The sequence below is a fragment of the Lissotriton helveticus genome, chromosome 3_2, assembly GCF_964261635.1.
Source record: "Lissotriton helveticus chromosome 3_2, aLisHel1.1, whole genome shotgun sequence".
NCBI classification, from domain to species: domain Eukaryota; kingdom Metazoa; phylum Chordata; class Amphibia; order Caudata; family Salamandridae; genus Lissotriton; species Lissotriton helveticus.
Genome location: NC_136062.1, coordinates 391,263,878 through 391,284,603, shown reverse-complemented (window position 1 = coordinate 391,284,603; position 20,726 = coordinate 391,263,878). Strand labels below are relative to the sequence as shown.

Here is a 20,726-nt window from a genome sequence, read left to right as displayed (position 1 = left end):
TAGCAAAGTTCTGTCCCAGAGCAGCAGTCTACCAGCCCTTGGGAATGAGGTACAGCATGGTCGCCTGGTGCTGTAAGTGGTTGTTGGGTACAGGTCAGAAGCATGCAGCACAAGACGTGGAGGCACAAGGCAGCTCCTCGCAATACCTTTCCCACCCATTCTTTGACAGACAGATCAAAGGCTAGGTATTGTTTTTTGGAAATCATTTAGATTTCTATTAGTACCAGTTTTTTTCCAGCAGATGCATTTCTGGTATTGAGAAAATACATTCCAGAGACATGGAGAATCAAGAAGACTGCCAGTCGTTTGGCAGGAGCATGTAGGCGTACAGAGAGATAGAGGGGGGAGGGAGGGAGGGAGTGGGGGAGAGAGAGAGAGAGAGACAGAGACCGTATTTTGGCAGGAGCACGGAGAGAGTGCCAGTCTTTTTGCAGGAGCATGGAGAGAGAGCAAGAGAGTGCCTGTCTTTTTGCAGGAGCATGGAGAGAGAGCAAGAGAGTGCCAGTCTTTTTGCAGGAGCATGGAGAGAGAGCAAGAGAGAGCAAGAGAGCAAGAGAGAGCAAGAGAGAGCAAGAGAGAGCGAGAGAGAGCGAGAGAGAGCGAGAGAGAGCGAGAGAGAGCGAGAGAGAGCGAGAGAGAGCGAGAGAGAGCGAGAGAGTGTCTTTTGGAAAGAACATTTAGAGAGAGAGGGAGAGAGTATTTTGGCAGGAGAATGGCAAGAGAGAAAGACAGTCTTTTGGCAGGAGCGTGGAGAGGGACCAGTCAGAGAGAGAGAGAGAGAGAGAGAGAGAGAGATAGTGCGAGAGAGAGAGAGAGCGAGAGTGTCTTTTGGCAGGAGCATGGAGAGAGAGAAAGAGAGTGTCTTTTGTCAGGAAAAATGTAGAGAGAGTATTTTGGCTGGAGCATGGAGAGATAGAGAGAGAGAAAGTCTTTTGGCAGGAGCGTGGAGAGAGAGCTAGTCTTAGAGAGAGAGTGTGAGAGACAGTCCGAGAGAGAGAAAGAGAGACAGTCTTTTGTCAGGAACATGCACAGAGAGAGACAGTCTTGGCAGGAGCTTGAAGAGAGAGAGACAGTCTTGGCAGGAGCTTGGAGAGAGAGAGAGACAGTCTTGGCAGGAGCTTGGAGAGAGAGACAGTCTTGGCAGGAGCTTGGAGAGGGAGAGAGACAGTCTTTTGTCAGGAGGAGAGAGAGAGAGAGAGACAGTCTTTTGTCAGGAGGAGAGAGAGAGAAAGACAGTCTTTTGTCAGGAGGAGAGAGAGAGAGAGAGAGAGACAGTCTTTTGTCAGGAGGAGAGAGAGAGAGAGAGAGAGAGAGAGAGAGAGAGAGAGAGAGAGAGAGAGAGAGAGAGAGAGAGAGAGAGAGAAGGAAAAACCTCAAAACACACATACTCCCTGCCTACTATGTCACATCAAAGGTGCATTGGTTTAGCTGTTATCCAGGAATATGAATTATCTGTAGATATCAGGACAAGACACCTCACATACATATCATTGTGGCACGCTTTATCTTTAATGTCATCTCCATCAAGGGAGGTAGATACCACAATGGTGGACTCAACAAATGAAGGGGGTTCAAGAAAAATCTTTTACTGATATAAACAGGGATCTACATTCTAAAAAATATTTCACGGTATATCAGAAGAATTTTTATTTATTTGTCAAGTACTCTGAACATAATTAAAAAGCAGAATGTAAGATGTGTTTTAAAACAATGTTATGTACATCCTCAATGCCTTACTCAGGGCGCATGCTGTTCCAATCGTAACTGCAAAGTGATTTCCATACAATGCAGTGATTGTATCACCCTTGGCATATTCTGGGTATGGAGAAAATAACTGACCAATGAACACATCAACAAAAGTAATGACAAATATATTGGCACTGTTCATTAACTTCCTTTCAAGAAAACTTTGTAAGCTTTCCTGGCTAAAATAGCTTAGTGTGCTATATCTTACCCAGCAGAACCAAGGGGGTAGCTCAGCAAGTAGATACTATTGAAAGGGCTTGTTCAGGTCCTGGGCAGATATAAATCAAAGAAGGACACATCCTCCGCACTCACTCATGAAAGAAAATCTTTGCAGTTAATAAACGACCCAGAAAAAGAAGTCTTCAGGGAAGGGATTATGGAGGTCAAGGGGTGGCGGGTATTTAATAAAGTTATACAATTAACACTGTTTCCCTGTCGACAGATGGTTCTTATTTATATATGCTGCAAGTATGAATAAGCAATCACACAAGGGGAGTAAGTGACACTATGTCATGGATTACGCATAATGTGCTGGGCGCTATTCCTGCAACCTCTTTGTCGCCTATTTCCCCTCTGTTATACATCATTTTCTAGAGGATATAGGAATGTGCCGTCTCTGTGTAATTTGGGGCAATTGTATAAATCTGAGGGTTTAACCTCCACGTATTGTGAAATGCTATGTATCAGACAGTACTGATTGATGTATTCCCGGACCAAGCCATATGAAGCGTGTGTGATCATCTTCAATGCTTCTTGAAAATGACTGTATTCATGCATATGTATCCCAACGCTTTATGTTAAAATGCGAAATAAAGCTAAAAAAAATCATTATTCTTAAGCAAAAACAATTTCCAAGAACTGACAAACTTAAAAAAAGCTTCAGTATTTTTCTTGCTGGATATTTTTGCCAATTGCTGCTATAGGTGACATTTGCATGACCCAGATGATGAAGCATGGAGACAGAGTAGTATTATTTTACTGTACATCAGAAGCACAAAGATTTTCTACAGCTAAAAGAAGTAAGCACTCATAATGCTTAAAGATATGGTTGTTAAGAACCGTTAACTGTGGGTTCAGTCTATATTCCTCACATTATTCAGGCCTGTACAAAATAACGACACCAGTACACAAATAACCCAGATGCAAAGAACTGCAGTCGCAAAAAAAAGTCCAGTTGCAAAATAACCTACCCTAAATGAACATATGACAACCTATCCAGCCCCAGCTAAACAGTGGGTCACATCTCTGTGTTGATTGGGTACTAGGACAACAAAATCCTAAAACTGCAAAAATGAAAAAGTGGCAAAAAGACAAAAGACAAACTGCTGCACTGTATAAACATTTTTCTAACAAGGAAAATATAAACAACTAATGTGAAAAAAAATTCTAACAAATTTCCAATAGTTGTGATTTTGGTAAAATATTCTCCAATTGTCTTTGAGTGCTGTCCTAAAAAATTAAGAGCGGTGTATGAAGGCAGGTGCTCTCTTGATATATAATATTCATAGTTTAAATTTGAAGGTAGTACAAGAGTGACTTTCAGGATTTTAACATCAAGGTTCCAAAGATGTATTTTAGGGATACATCTCTTTCTAAGATATCGCAGTTTGTAGGTAAGGGTCTTCAAGTTTCGTCAAAATATTATTTTTAGACTGGAATGTCGAAATAAAAAACAGCTACGGAGTGTTTGTTTTTGCATTCAATGTAATCATACATTAAATGCTTGTGTTACGGTTTCCATTTCCCCAAAGCAATTAGTTGAGATAAAAATATTTCAACCTGGAGCGTTATATAATTGATTATACCAAATACAACTTATAATTTAAAGCCAACAAAAAAGCATGGATTTCCAAACATTAGAAATTTAAAATTCAAATTAGCAATCCCATTTTTCATCTGTATTTTCAGTTGGCTTTAAATTAGTTGCACTTAGGTGTGAAGAGAAATCTGAACCATGTAGGACAGTATATATTTTTCGACACTAGAACTTGATGGTACATTCAAATATCTTCTCATGAAGGCACACAGAAATGTACCTGGATGTTCAGACATACTATTTTTCGTTTTTTAAAGCACACACAGGAATAACAATCAATGGAGAAATATTTGAATCACTGTTCTGTAAGGTGAACTCAAAAAATCTCTCTCTCAAGTGTGTGGGACGTTTTCATAGAAGATTTTCCACATGGCTCAACTTCTTCAAGGTAGTCATGCTCAAACCGACTTTTAACAGCGCTTAAGTATTTATTTTTTCTGCATACTGTTTTTATTTTGAGGGGATTACCCATTAACACACACATTCTTAACAAACCCTTAACTATTTTTTGTCTTGTTCTAATGTATGACACAAACAAAATGAATGCAGAAAAACATTCACTTTAACATAGAGTAGGAAAACACTTTCTTCATTATCTTTCAAATGCGGTTTCTGTCTGTTGGTCCAAGAGGATCAATGAATGCAAAATGAGCGATAAACAGATCTAGAGTTCTAGAGTACACAGTTGACAGAGACAAGTCATTTGCTGCTGCAGGTCACCATCTACAAATGCCTTTTAAAAGGGGCACTTGAGAGTCAAAAAGGCTACAATAAAATTGCAAGGGTGACAGAGAAACAAGGACACTGCACCAGTCGTGAAAGGAATGGAAGACTCAGAAGGCTTTCTTATGCAAATTAAAAGATAAGCTAAGGTGTGTTTCTCAGTGCAATACCCACTTAAGGTATTCCCTCTAATGCTTGGAAGAAACTGCAGGGTGTTCAGACTAGGTATATGCCTGCTACCTCTGTTCAAGTTCATGACACTGTAAGCAGCATTCCTATTTTTTTGTAGTATGGGCATTGTAAACTAAGAGTAAGTTCTGACACAGGGATAGATTTATCTCATTTCTTTAATGCATCGATGCTCATTCCAAATGCATTTTCCTGCTAAGACTGATTCGGAAGTTAGTTCCTTTTTAATACGGGAGGCTTTAATAATGATCATTGTGCTACATATCGGTTCTAGATTAGACTACAGTGTCCCTTAAAACACTGGGGTTGGCGACCCAAAAAGGACAACTAAAAGCAGTGCAAAATGCAGCATTGTGACTAGTTTGTGAAGCACTTAAAACTACATGGGACACTGTTATTGAAACAACTTCAGAGGTTACGATTAAAGCACAGAATACAGTTTAAATATTGTTGTTTAACTTTTAGAGCGCTTCATGGTATGGCATCTGCATTTCACACAAAGCAGATTACGCAACACGCTCCTGCTTATGTGTTCCGCTTTGCCTCAGCTAACTTCCTATTGGTACGCAGGTAGGTCAAAATTGGGGAACAGTCTCCATCAGCATCGCAATGCAGCAGATTTCAATTCTTTCATATGGGACTCAAAATATGCTGTTTAAGTAGGCATATGCATACTGACCATCTTCAGTCACTAAGGGATTTTTCTCCTCTATCTTGCATACAATGTTTTTAGTACTCGCAGCAAAGAAATCTTTGGTGATGGTGCACTTTAACAAGTCAGACTGAGATTAACCATCAGCTTTACTTCTATTTTGTCTGATTATCTAAACGTATTTGCCTCACACCTTGCCAGTACGCCTCAATCTTAGGGTAATTAGTCTTTTGGCAGAGTTGGAGCTTTGATGTCTTTGAAAGACAGCAGATCAACCTTAACAGTAAAAATCAATGTACAGAATGTAGGAACGCTATGTAAAAGTGTATAGGCACATTATATTCAACATACTCTAATGATTTAGCAATCCAGGTAGATCTCAGAGCAAGGCAGAGCAGAGATTGCTCCATTGCAAGTTTCTAGTGCTAAGAATTCCTAAATTCAGTTGATTGATCTGACAGATGTGGAAGAATTAGGATCATGAGATTGTGGATTTGCCTAGAGTTGGGTTACTTCTATAGGTGCTAACTGAGAAAAGTTGCTGAAGGTAATGAAGATGGTCAAATACAGAATGCTTCATGAATTTACTCTAGGTACCTGGACCCTAAACTACTTGCAAACGCATACTCTCAGTCATCGGAGAATGACGTTCAGAAACTGATTATCTACTTGGCATCTACTTTAAGCGTAAACAAATAAATAACATGCCAAAGCAAGCAAGCAAGCCCAGGACAGGACATCACCATAGATACAGCCATGTGCCTGGTGCCAAGGCTACGGCCAGGTAATCATCACATCCCCGTCAAACACTGAAGCAAAGGATAAGCCAGCTAAGAAGGACTAGGTCAGCCTAAGGCAATTTTATAAAGGGTACAGCAGAGGGAAACATCCTAAAGAAGGATTAATTTATTTAGACAGACAGCCAAATAAGAAAAGCAACTCAGAAAAGCAACCCAGTCCAGCTGTTGTATTCCTGTAAGAAACTAGCGAGAAAGGCAATGTATAAACGAGCAAACATGCCCATGGTGTCAATACTCCAATGAAAGTGCTTGGATGCCATTGTGCTTCACTTGCCAAAAGATTACTAAACATGGGACTTTTAAGCAGATGGACATAAACGAATTCTTTCATTTTTGTCATATTTCCTGTTTAATCATTTTGCAGTTGGGGTGTGTGGAAATCCATTCTGCCATGTTACTAAACCTGCCTTTAATAGTGCCAAACTTGTAGACCGAGTCAGGAGTGTTAACACCTTACTACTTTAGAGAGGTGGAGCAACGAGCCGTGAGACGAGGAAGGCGCAAAGGAGGACGCGACCGAAGCGCCTGGTCCGAGACGCGGAGGCAATCCCCCCGAGGCAACTCCCCTGCCGGAAAATATCGCGGGCACGGTGGGAGTCTGTGCCGTGTTCCGGGCGCGGCCTAAACGCGCTAATAGCCGCGAGGGGTGCTCAGGCCACGGCCGGAGCCGCGAGCGTCTGGTCGCGGTAGCAGCCGCGAGTGGCGTTTTGGGTGCGGCCGGTGCCGCGAATTGGACGCGGCAGGAGCCGCGAGTGGCGCATTGGGAGCGGCCAGAGCCAGAGCCGCGAGCCCCGGCTGGACGCGAGTGGAGCTTTGGGAGAGCCCATGCAGTACGCGGCAGCAGCCGCGAGTGGTGCTCTGGCAGCAAGCATAGCGCCTACAGCAACAAGCAACCAGCAGCAAGAGGCAGCCTAAGCCCGGATTGCCAGGGCGGGGTGCTAACAGTGCCTTGCATCGTGAGCCACGCTCACCCTCACCACCCTCAAGTTGATCTGCCATCCAACTGACCCAGGTGAGAGCGACGCTAAACGCGATAACAGCCACGAGGGGCGCATAGGCTGCAACCTTGGTGTGAGCAACGGACAGGGAAAATTGATAGGCCCCTCTTCCGCCACAAAGCAAGAGGGGAGAGAGTGGACAGGGACAGAGCGGGGAGCTCGACAACAAAGTAACAGTCTACGGAGGACAGCAGAGGCTGGGTCCTTGACTCAGTGCTGCTGCCAGCCAGAGGGAAGAGAAACCCCCGAAGGTCCTCGGCCACATGGGCCTCAAAAATAAGGGGAGATCACTTATGACCCCGGAAAAAAGCCCCAAGATGCAACCGCCGACCAACCCGTCACTAACCAGAGTCACGAGGAGCAAATCACTTACCGACAGCCTAAACGAAAAAACGCAAGAGGTAGATCAAAGGGGTTCGATCAGAAAATTCCTCAAGAAAATAGATCCCTTAAGCAGCAACCAAAATCCTAACCAGGGCGCTTCCCCTGATGTTCCACGCCCAGCCCGAGAAAACAGCACCAACCACCACAGTAGACTTTTGTCTCCCTCTTCCAGTAAATCTAAGGATCAGACTGTCACAGGTGAAAAACATAGGACTAACCAGGAAATGGCCAGCGAAGTCCAAGAACAGCCCTACCCAATGCAATCTATAAATCAACCCAGGGGTAGAACTCTATCTCCGCCCAAAGACAACGGGCCGGACATTACAAACCGCAAAACCACCGAAACAGCAATATCCACAGGAGGCCACACAGTAAGGATAACAGCTCAAATCCACCAGACTAATGACTTCGGCCCTCACCTTCAGCCCTCGGGGAAAAGCGACCCGCTAGATGAACCTAATCATCCTAAATCAACGGCCCCCCAGCCTGACGGCTCGGCCGCAGCGGCAGGCGATCCTACAATTTCACTTCTCCATAGTCTGGAACAAAAGATCGAACAAACCCCAAACTTGTCATGGCCTTTGACGTCCCCATGGGCCCCTAACACAAAATCGCTCTATCTCGCCTGTAATAGCAGTGCGGAACTGACTCCAGAGAAATCATTCTTGACGGAGACTAATAGTGCCACCAATAAAGCTCTTCTATGGCAATCAACGAAGATGGAAGTGCAAATAGATCTCCTACAAGCTATTGCAGGCCGCCTAGCAGACATAAGCTCTAAGGTGGAGGCCCTTGATGACAGGATCTCCGAACTGAGGTTCTAGCAGATATAGTGAAACTAGCGAAAGGGGGCAAGGCGGTTCCAACCCATAACAAGCAAGAAGAACGGGAGAAGCACAACAGTTCCATCCCCAGGGAAACACAGCACCCTGTGGTCCCACTCGGACAGCAGAACACCGCCAACAATGGCAAAAGCGAAGAGCTTATAAATAACATACTAAAAAGTAGCCTAAAAGCGTCTAAAAAAATACAAAGCCCAAATCTCGGGGACGGTGATGTTTCCGGAACAGTCCAGCAGGAGCATAGCTCACGTGCAACAGATACGCAAGAAATACCATTATCAAGGAGAGAAAAAAAGAAGCAAAAGAAACAGCAGAAAAAAACAAAGCTAAAAGCGAGACAAACCCAGCTATTGAAAATCAATCAACCGCCCCCAAAACCGGGCACAAAAGCAACCCAGCTGTATCCAATATTTACAGAAAAAAACTGGGGTAATAGGGCCTACCCAGCCGCCTCGATAACGGAAGCCCAACTCAAATTAACAACCCCCTTAAGGAGCTCCAAAGCAAATGGTCAAAAGTCACCAGAGAGGCAAAACCATCTCACCGATATCCACTCAACGGTCGGAAAACAACCACTTATTATAGAATCGCCATCCCAGATAATTCTGGCAACAAAGAAGCAGCAAGGGATCACCTTAAACCAATTAATTCCAAACATGCAGATCCAGCTTGCTACCTGGATGAACAGCGGCCAAAACGTAAGGCCTCAAGGAAGCTCCCCCCCAAGCCATCAAGGAAGTGTAAACGAAGAGCCAATTTCAGCAGCGCCTGCCATAGAAAAGGAAGAAAGAGCACAAACGCCGGCTCCATTAGAAGTTGTCTATGAGGTGGTTTTCACACCTAGATTCCCGAGCACGGGAAACCACGACATCCTGAACCGGAGTAACATCTTACGCCTGTTTAAACATCTGGACACCCTAGACAAGATAGGCACTGGCGACATAGAATGGGTGAAATTCGAGAGCATGAAGGGGAACACTCATGGTGACTCCTCAGTGGTGGCCCTGAAGAACAAAGCAATACAACAAGCTGTGGTGAACAACACCACCCGATTTGCGGAATGGGGCATTGAAGTTCGGATCTTGCCGAATCCAAAATATCCACACGTACTGGCCCCCGAAAGAGGGAGAAAGGCCACTTGGTCGGTACTGCATGGGATAAACAGTCCGGGCTCTAAAGACAGAAACCAGACGGATAAAAGGGATCAATTGGGCATTAGAATTTCCTGCCAAAAAAAACAAGGGGTCATCTGCACCATATCCCCCCCTCCTGACCAAATCGGACACGCAAGAAGGAGTACACAGCATTCCTAACTTGGACAAAAGCCAGCCTGCCAGAGGAGACGCCGAGCCCAGACCAACGTTAAAGCCGAATTTAACTATATTATCCTGGAACATAGCAGGGATTAGCAAAATCGGTAAAAACAAAAACCTGAAACAGTTTCTGGAAAGCGGTGACATAATCTGTTTCCAAGAAACGTGGGCCTTGTCCACCACTCCTCTGGCAGGGTACTACGAACATCAAATACCAGCCGTAAAAATGAATATCTTCGGTCGCCCAGCCGGCGGTCTATCCGTCTTTACAAAACATGAGTGTGCACTCACAGTCACCTCTATTAACTTGAACTTCCCCGGTTTGCAAGCTGTGCAGATAAGAGGCTTGAGACTCAATAAACAGCCAATGAGCCTACTGGTAATAAACTGCTACATCAACCCTGCACAGACCTTAATGAAAGTCAAACTGGAGGCTCTGGCACAGAAACTTGAAGATCTGCTAAACAAGCACAAAACTTCCCAGGTCATCCTCGCTGGGGACTTCAACTTGAAAAATCTGGACAAAACCGAAACATCTCCTGGGGGCTTGGGCAGGGCAGCCTCCCTGTATGATTTTTTAAACAATCACAAGCTGATATCCACCAACGAACTGAAGAGAGCCCGCTCGACCGAATGGCAGCCCAAGCCCACATTCCGGGACGTTTCAAGAATAGACTACATCATGATCAGCGAAGAGCTGGCGGCCAGAATGGATGAATTCGAAGTGGAAGACAGGAAGGAAAGCGACCACAGGCCACTAAGAGCAGCATTCCAGATGGATGTACCGCCCGCCATCGTCTACCAATCTATCGGGAACTCAAGTGGGGAGGAGAAACACACTGTCCTGCGGAGGATTAAGTGGTCAGAAAAGATCAATAGTACACTTCAAATTTCGCTGGACCAGGCTCTGGAAGGCAGCTTACTGAGAGAGCCCTCACTCATAAAAGGATGGGAAAATATAATAGAGGATCTACAATCCAAGCTTGGGAACCCCAAACCCCAAAACCCTAGAATAGACCGGCCACACAGACCAGGAAGTACCCTCCCACAGGACATACGTGACCATAAAAGACAGTTGCGCAAAGCACTTGCAGACAAGAAAAGAGGTCACCCCCAAACCGAGGGAGTATCGATTGCCTCATTGAGGGCTTCACTCAGGAAGAAGGTTTGGGAACACAAAAAAGCTGACACGGAAAGCAAGTGGCTCAAGGTCTTCTCCCTGCTTAAACAAAAGAACTCAGCACAACTCTGGAGATATATAAATCAGCTGAGCAACCGAGGCCCATCACGAGAAAATGGGATTGCAGAAAGGGTCTGGATACAACATGTGAAGCAGCTATATGTAACGGCCTCCCCACCAAGGGATAAAGCGGAGTCTGCAGAGCCGGTGCAACTGAGCGGCACAAAACCTGGAGCTCCAATTCCGTGCCCAGACAAGGTCCCGATGGGAAATAGATCCCCGGACATCGTAGATGATACTCTACCAACCTGGGTAAACACCCAACAGGTCATCAAAACCATCAAGAGCATGAGGAACGACGGGGCCCCGGGGCCTAACGGGATTCCAGCTCCGGTCTTCAAACAGGCACCGGAATTCTGGGCCAAACTCCTGACTCCGCTCATCAACTAGTCCTTTTCGACAGCAACAATCCCTGAGTCCTGGAGGGGCTCCATACTCGTCCCAATCTTCAAAAAAGGAGATCGCCTAAAGCCGACAAACTACAGGCTCATCGCCCTGTTAGATCTGGGAGCTAAGGCTTACGCTCGCCTAATATTGAACGATCTAGAAAAATGGGTAGAAGAGAGAAACATAATACCCATGCACCAGACAGGCTTTAGGCCCCAGGCTTTAACAATGGACAATGTCATGGCGCTCGCACACATTTCAGCCCAGGCAACATTGAAGAACCACCTCCCACTCTTTTGCTACTTCGTGGACTATAGCACCGCCTTCGACAAAGTAGTCAGAAAACGATTATGGTGGAAACTAGAAAAGTGGGGCATCCCTCCAAATCTTTTGAAGGCAATAATGTCATTACATGAGGAAACCTGGGTGAGGGTAAAAACAAGTGCCCGCACAGTCTCCCCCAAAATAAGCATAGAGAACGGGCTGTAGCAAGGGTGCGTGCTGGCCCCCACCCTCTTTAACTTATATACGGCGGACCTGGGAGAGGCACTAAAAGGCGCCAGTCTAATAGCCCCAAGATTAGGAACCGTGAGGCTTCCTGTACTCCAGTACGCCGATGATACAGTCATACTGGACCATACGAAGGTGGGACTACAAAGAGCATTAAACGCTCTAAATAGCTTCAACATAGCAAACAACTTGACAGTTAACCAAGGGAAAACCAAGGTCATTATCTTTGGGCCCTACCAACGGAAAAAGAAAGCACAGTGGCAAATAGGGAACGATCTAATTAGTTCGGTGGCCTCATATAACTACTTAGGGGTCTGGCTCACGGAACGGGCCAAGGCGAACATTCATATAAACCAGCAGAGCTCGAAAGCCAATAAGGTCATCCACGCATTAAGACAACTCAGCCAGAACCTGTCTAGCCCTTCCGCCAGCCCTATTCTGATAGCCCTTAGAGCAAAACTTCTTCCAGCTATCAGCTATGGCCACCTAGCCTTCCCCGGGAAACTGGATACTTTTCTCAATCTTGCTCAGGCCAAGGCATATAAATCGGTGCTACAAATTCCAAAGCTGGCAAGAAAAAACAGGCTAAGACTGGAGCTTGGCCTTGCAAGACCAGATATGATATGTCAAGGTGAGACCATAAAGCAATATTTACGAATATTAAGGGCCCCGGCCAACTCTTTAAAATATCATCTGAGATCTATCTTCGAGCAGCCAGGTTCGGAATGGCACACAAGGCTGGGAAAGGCAATACGAGTCTTGAAGATCGAGGAAGAAAGCATGCCGAGGCAGGACATCCCCCTGAGCGCATGGAAGAAAGCCATTAACAGACAAGTGCGCGAAACTTCCTTCGACCTTGACCACAAATCACTTCGCCGAAGCCCGCATTTGGCCCCACTAAATGACTCATATAGGGCAGGAACAGCTCAACCCTACCTAAGTGAGTCCCTCACAATTCAGACCAGAAGCAAAATTCTTTACATGAGGCTGACCATGCTGGGGATAGCTGATTTCAATCCTGTTTGGGCCCGAAACGGGGAATCCATAACGTGCAGATTGTGTACCTATAAGAAGGAATCCTGGCTGCACCTTCTCTGTTGCTGCCCAAACCTCAACAAAGACCGCCGGCGACTGCTGCGCCCAATTTGCCTCAGCACGAATATTAAGTCTTGTAGCGAAGCATCAGCACTATGTCTGTCTAATACCAGCACAATGATCCTGGCAAGACTGGCGAAATTCATCCATCAAATCAGGCTGGCCTTAAAAGCTGTGGGCCACAGCGGACGGGATCCATTCACGCAGCTCTAATGTCAGTGTCCCATTTGCACGTCCCCTTCCAAGAAAACAACGCAACTAGTAAGAAACCCAAACGCACCATCGATAGTAGCTTATACGCTCACCTGCAACAGACTAACTCCGAGGCACATAAGTTGGGGAACGGACAATCATGTGGGTCTTAGTCACTCGAATAAAATACTTAATTGCTAGTAAAGGATGGAACTAATCACAGTTCTGATTTTAGCACTAGCTTTTAAACTCAGTTTTTTTAAGTATCTACTTTTTATATATACAGAAATTGTTTCATTCTTGATTTTACTGTAACGATTTTAATTAATTATACAGTCAATAAAATTGTCTACTTTAGAGATATACAGAGTTACAGCTATATCAAATAATATGGTTCAAACAGCATAACTCTTATCAACATTTTGTATTGATCATTATTTTTTCATTTTAGTGTTTTATAGACAAACTTTATCTGAAATTTGTCAAATCTCCTAAGATTTGTTTCTTTGGAATAAGACATTTTGGTTTTGTAGCGTGTGCAATAATTTTGAGGAACAGGGCTTTTTTATTGCACTGTCATTGTTTCGTAGTTCATTCTCAATTAAAATGTTTCATATTCTATTACCCACAACACAGTGTAAGTACTGCACCAATAAAAAGGGACAAAACATGCTTGTGAAGTCATTGTTTTAAAGATAAACAGTCAGAGTAAAAGTGTTTTAGTTTTAGATCGTAGATCTGCAAGGTCTATGCAGAGGTTTATATTCTTACTTTTAAATATTATTTTAATAATTCGATTAGCAGTTGGCCTACGAAGGTTTTAAATGAATGAGCTAATGTCTTTAATATTTTTAGGGTAAATTAAAAGGTTCTTCAAGTTAAGTAACTCATTGGTGCATACACAGTGCTGCCCACTGGAAAAGGAAATATATATTATTGAGCCCAAATTATGGCATTCATCATGTGTGCCTGACGTGTCACTTGCACTCTACAAAGAAATGAGAGAGGCCTTTTTATGTTCGGATAACAGAAATAGTCTCTTTTTATCAAAGTTCAGAGGTTTGCAAGGGAAAATGGAAAGACTGACTTGTATAGGTTACTTTATATGCACTTAACAGTTGTTATAGAATGTATTTTGATGACAACAGAACTCGCAGTGCAATCAATTTACAAGCCACGGGTTTACAAAACAAAAAGTTATGAAAGGTGTGATTGGGGACACATGCAGTAATTTCTGGACTTGGACAAATATAACTAAATAGTCACAGTACAAGTGCAGCAAGTGAATCCAATCACACGACTACAGGTTAATATCAGAAAAAATGAATCCACTTCAAACTAGAGCACAGCTGCTTTCCAGCTGAGCAGCAAGGATAACGATTTAAAAATAAAATACTATGTGTATCCTAGTTTTCTTGTACAGTGGGATAATAGCCACGATAACTATGCTCTATGTAATAAATTTGTAGAAAGACAAATCGATGTAAAAAAATAAATAAACAAAGTTTGCCTTTTCATTATACAAATGAGCTTAACATAGTCTATCTACATTGATGAAGGTCTATTTGTGACGGTCTTTACAACACTATGTCACTTCTGCAGACTAATAACTCACTATGAAGAATTTAAATGAGCAAGCAACCTGAAAAGCTGTCAATCAGCCAAAGCTCACACACATTCAATAACACACTAGAGTACACCTGGTCAGAATATTAAATCTTTTTCTAAAATAGATGAATTCACCTTCCCGCTCTTCTTCAATCTGAACCATTCTTAGAGCAATAGCCGATTTCTCTTCCCTCATGTGCTCCAATGTTTCCTCTGACTCTGGCATCATGTCATGCCACTCCAAAACCTGATTCTGCAACTCATCTGCACTACCAGATTCACTTGTCTGCAGGGAAAACAAGAAGTAATAGATGGAATTTAGTGCAAAGAACCCAACGAGCAGCTGAATATTATTTAATGTTCATAATATAAGATGACATGCTTTTCTTTAATAATAACCTTTCATGCCTATGTTCAAACCACTTCCTTTCTCTCAAGTGAAGTTCACATATTGAATTAATTGTCAGCAATAGTTTACCAACAAGAGTTAACTATATGTTCATAAGAAAGATATAATCATAAATAAATATCCCTAACCCAAAAGAATCACCTTCTGGTAGCATAACAGGAAGCTCCAACACCATTATGAGAAAGATAGCATGCCACGTTACTCTACAGAAAAGTCTCTATTGAAATCATAATAAAATCGTAGGCACGGGATAGTCCCGTTCAGGCATGGAGATCCCGGAGCAGTTATTTCAAAGTCACATTTACTTCGCCTTACTGAGAACATATGAGGCAGAAATTTTTTAATATAACGTTTTTACAGACTTAAAAACAGGCTATGTTGCCAATGCTTATGGAATTACTTTAAAATTTGAAGGAAAAAAGGGTCATACCCTTAAAAATCACTTAAACAAAAATTAAAAGTGATCTTCTCAAAGGCATTCTTCACAAACTCTTTTTACTTCTTTTAAAAGTAAGCTAAGTAATAATACATAGCAATGTGCCTGTATAAGCTGCTGCAATGAAACAATGTAAACAGGACACTGCACCTTTAAGGGTCTTCTGACCTCCAGTGTCCCATCATGCCTTGTAGGTGGCAGTTTACTCAGCCCTTTTTGTTGAGCAAATCAGTAGAGTACCGGTATACATGTATTATATTTTCCATCGGGGAGGAGGGAGGGTGGCTTTTGATTCAATGGAGTTTCCCCAGAGAGAGTACTTGGCTCACAGGTAAGAAACCATTCCTTCTCTCTCTGGGGATCCCCATAAGCACTGAATACATTCGTAAATTCATTAGAGATACTTAACCAACTTGGGAATCAGCCTTAACATCTGAATCAAAACAATAGTGTCTCGTAAAGGTGTGAGCTGATCTCCAAGTTGCAGCCTTGCCAATCTCAGCAATTGGGATGTTCCTAAGCAAAATAGCAGTAGTTGATTTACCTCTAGTGGAGTGGGCTCTAGGTTTATCGGATAGAGTTGTTTGCTTTTTGATAACAAAGGATTATGCAGGAGACTATCTAGATAACGATTGTTTGGAAGTGGTATATCCTGTCCTTAGAGGACCATTGTTGACAAAGAGTTGTTTTGATTTTCTTAAAGATTTTGTCTTATCTAGATAGTACTTCAAAAAACCTTCTAACATCAAGGGTGTAGAGATCTCCATGCAGGAGAAGAGGGGTTATGACAGAATGTAGGTCAAGTAAAAGTCTGATTGACATGGAAATCTAGGAATACCTCTGGAATTTAGGATGGGTCCTCATCACTACCCTATTGCTATAGAATTCTGTGTAAGGTTCATGTGAACAGAGAGCCTTTATCTCGCTAACCTTGCAAGCTGTACAATGCCGTACTTCACAACATTTTCTCAGATTGTGGTTTTTCCACAGATGTAGAAAACAAAAAATGGCCTGGCTTTGCATTGAAGTTCTACCAACTGGGCACATTGCGGAATGCTCTATGGATCAATTGGTCAGGCAAATTTCTTTACACCTTTCCTACAATTCCCCTGCTGCTCATCAAGTTGTCTCACTGGAGAGCCAGAATTATTCTCATTGCTCTGGAGTGGCATCAACAGTGGTGGTTCATGGATCTCCTTCACCTCCCAGAGTCTCCAAACAAGAAGCTGCAGTGAAGAATTGATGTTCTACAGAAGTGCGGAGGCCAGATTCTACATCCCAAACTTCCCGCTCTGAACTTAGCTGCATGGCTCTTGAACTCAAACAATACGCCCACCAAACCTTCCTTCAATTGGAAGAGGTACTGTATCTGGTGTCCTCAGAACAATGTCAATCCTCTTACTTGTCAGGAAGAGGCTGCTCTTCCACATTTTCTCCATCTCACTAAAGCAAAATCGAATTGCTCCTCAATTACAGTACATCTCGCAGCTGTCATAACTTATTGAAAATGTCTGTCACAAATGTCCTTTTCACAATGATGGTAGAACCGTGATGCAAAGCCGGGGATTTTTTGTTTTCTATATCTGCGTAAAGATCTACTTGGGGAAACCCCCAATCTGCGAAGATGTTATTAAGTACAGGGTTGTTTAGAACCTACCTGTGATTTTCTTGAACAGCTCTGCTGAGAATGTGCACTTGAGCATTCTGAGTTCCCGGAAGATGGACCACTGTAATCTTGAGATCCCTGTAGATGAGCCCTTTCCAGATGGCTTGAACTACTAGGGATCGAGGCCTAGAACCCATCCCTCCCTGCTTGCTCAGATAATGCAAAGTTGTTGCAAGGAGAGAGTCTGTTTTGAATGACGGGAAAAAGCCTTCACTGCCCTCAGTTCCAAAAGGTTTATGTGTGAAGCCTGTTACCGGAGAGACCACAGGCTCTTACTCTGTAGATGGTTCATATGAGCACCCCCAGAATGTCAAGGAGCTTCTGTCATTATGGTTTGGGCCGGAATATCTTTGTGGAAATTCATCCCTTTGAGGAGATTCTCAAAGCGGCACCACCATTTGAGCGTTTGTTTCACATGATTGGTCAGAAACACTAAGTCTTTCCATCTTCCTGAGGTCTGGTCCCATTGATTTTCAAGGCATTGTTGGAGAGGCCGCATGAAGAGATGTGTATGCAGATTAGGAAGGTGCACAATGCCATTTAATCCAGAAGAGAAGAGACTTGTCTCGCTGTTGGATGGGATGTTTTCTTCAGATTGCGACATTCTTGAAAGATAGATAATTGTCTCTCCTCCAAAGTACACGCTTGACATAGAACTGCACCCTAGTAATGCAGGGATTAAACAGTTGTTGAGATGTACTTGTCGTGATTGACATGCAGACCTAGTCGATTGAGAGTCATGACGATTAAATGATAAAATTGGCTTGCTTTCTGATAAGAAGAAGCCTTAATGAACCAATCGTCCAGATATGGATAGGCGAAGATCATCATTTTCCTGAGGTGGGCTGCTACAATGGCCATGCATTTAGAGAAAGTTTGCAATGAAGACTTGAGGCCGAAAGGAAAGGACCTTGTATTGATAGTGGGCTTTTCTTACAATGAACCTCTGGAAAGTTTCATTTTTTTATATAGGGATTTAAAGATAGGAGTTTTGCAGATCAATCGAGAATAGCTGGCCAGATGGAGTTGAGGGTAGAGCTTATGAAGAGTCAAAATGCTAGATTTTTCCTTGCAAACCATGTGTTTGAGGTCCAAAATGAGTCTGTATTCATTTTGGGTTCTTTGTTCTTCACCAGAAAATAATGGGAATAAATTCTCTTTCCTTTAAGATGATGGGGGATCCTTTTCCACTGCCTGTTTCTGTAAAAGGAATTAAACTTATTGTTGCAGTTGATCTCGTTGGAAAAGGGAAGGTTTCCTCGTGGAATAGATGGTAGCTAACAGAAAACGATGCCGAGCTTAGGGTTTCAAGTATCTTAGTCTCAGCCAAGAACAGCGCCTAAGAGCCTGGCCATGACAGTAGCCAAGCACTGCTAGAATGGAGGGAACTGCTGCAGCACTGATAACCTGGCACAACACCATCATGCCTTCATTACCAAATCTTGGAAATCTGGACACGTATCTCTAAGATCGTCGATGAATAGAGTTCCAAGAGACCTGCCATAGCGTCCTAGAGATATGTAGCACAAGCAGCTATCATGGAAACTACACAGATTCTTCAGTATGTTCTGTCCAATGAATCCTTCCCTCTTCTATCCCTCCACTATCCTTTTCAATCCGACTAACATGCCCACCGCTCAGATGAATTTCATATATTCCTATACTAATCCACCACTAATAATTTTTGGGTTCCAGCTACGCTACTCGCCGTAAATCGCTTCGACCCTCGTCAGGGGTAGTAAGTACTATATAAATGCAATCACAATTCCAATCCAGTATCTTGCTCTCCTTATATGGAGGTACCTTACAAGATGGCACTGTGGCATGACGTTTTCCAGCTGCTGAAACAGTGACTGAGTCTGGAATTGGATCTGTGGGACTCTCACTCTGACGAAGGGGAATGATTCAGGCATGTGAAACAATGAAAGACACCCCAATACTGGAGACGTCCAGTTTCTGAAATATGCAAGACCTATACGCTGAAGTAAGTTATTGTTGTGTGCAAAATTTCCTGCATATGGATATCTTTGTTGGCCTATTACGGGATTACAACTAAGTACTGGCCTGTTTAGCGTAGACTTTTCAGAAAACAAAAGACTTCAGTTTAGGTTTAAAGAAAGATAGATCAGGGTCAAAACGAATAAGATTACTAAGAGTACAGAAAGCTGGCTCTTAATATCTAATTTTGATATATTATATAATGTGTAAAGAGTGCAGGTATGCCTTATGAATGGACAGGGGCTTGCTTTAACAACGCAAGATGCTATTTTTGTGGTAGTGTGGTCGAGCAGCAATAAGCTTATCAAGTAGGAGTGTTAGACATTTGTTGCATACAAACAGTCAATACATGATAGACACCCAATCAATTAGGAGAGCCAGACCAATTTAGAAAATAAGCAAACATTTTCATATAATTTTTGACACCAAGAACTTCATTATTGGGTTAGTACTTTTTAAAATAGCAGATTTGAAGAAAACAGGCAAATTCACGTATATTGTGGAATGTTATCCTATGGGGATAAACACATATACTGCATATGGATACTTAGCAGCGACTAACAGGACCGATCTTCTGGAGTTAAATTAAGTATGGGGTCCAAGGCAGCTCCAACAGGCCACTTCTGTAGGCTCTGAGGCGCCGGGGTGGGACGTGGTCATGTGTAGAAGAGGCTGCAATCAGGGTTTGGATGGCCAGTCTGAGTAAACCCACAGGGGGGATCGGTTCTTGAGATGCTTTGGCATGTAGGGACACCATTGGTCCACTTCTCACTAGGCTGTGGGGCTCGGGTGCAGTGGTTTCTTTAGGTGCTGGGTTTGTTCTGGAGATTCCCACAGCTGAGTAGGCCTGCACAAAGAGGCTGTAGGCGGCGACGGGGAGTCCAGTCTGGGCAAATCCAAGGAGGGGTTCAACTCTGGAGGATGTCAGGAATTAGTTGGCACCGTTGGCCAACTGCAACTCGGGCTGGGGGGGGTGAACAGGTGCAGTGGTGCTATCCCGTGTCAGGTTTTGCAGTCCGGAGTGCCCATGGTTCTTCATGGGTGCCTGCAGGGTGCAGGGAAGCACCTCCACTACTCTCTGGGAAAAGGCGGGTGCTCTTTGAAGCCCTGGCAGTCCTCCCAGGCGTTTGGAGGCAGAGAGGCTGCAGGATGAGTTATCTTTGGTGCAATTTCCGGCGGCAGCAGGCATGCCGTCAGATCAGTTGTTGTCCCTCAGTTCTTGCTCTTCACAGCTATTCAGTGGCCTCCTTCTTAGGTCATCAGAATCTGCTTTCCTGGTGCCAGAGGTCCCCTAAATATCAATGGCAGGTGGAATTTGCTCCCTTGTGATTGTTTGTGGCCATCATAGCCAATATTTGGGCTTTTATGCCTGTTTGTCATTACAGGTAACTGTAGAAGGGAATGGGTAGCTGCTCCTCCAATTTTAACACTGGCTGGTGAGTAAGAATGGCAGTCTCCATAACTTATCAAGTTAGTGCTGGTTGGCTTTTTTTGAGGGGGGGGGATTGGAGGAATCTCTGGCATTGCTGGTAGCTGCAACTTGTGTTTCTCTAGTTGCTTTAGTGTTTTGATTTTGGTCAGCTTTCCGGATGGTCTGTTTGTTTGCCCACTCAAGTAGGTTCTACAACAGGATTATATTGGTATTTCTGTGGTTTCCTGACTTATCAGAATACTGGACTACGGGTTGGTGCTACCACATCTTTGATTGGTTTCAGAGGGCCT

General features: G+C 43.6%; 1 protein-coding gene across 1 annotated transcript in view; it reads right to left on the bottom strand.

Moving 5' to 3' along the window:
* The window catches only part of LOC144826026 (uncharacterized), a 658,919-nt gene that overhangs the window by 368,382 nt on the left and 269,811 nt on the right, over window positions 1–20,726 (bottom strand). Inside the window, exon 14 of the mRNA XM_078684302.1 lies at window positions 14,631–14,781. Coding sequence (XP_078540428.1) covers window positions 14,631–14,781 — 151 coding nt within the window. The remainder of the gene's footprint in view (window positions 1–14,630; window positions 14,782–20,726) is intronic.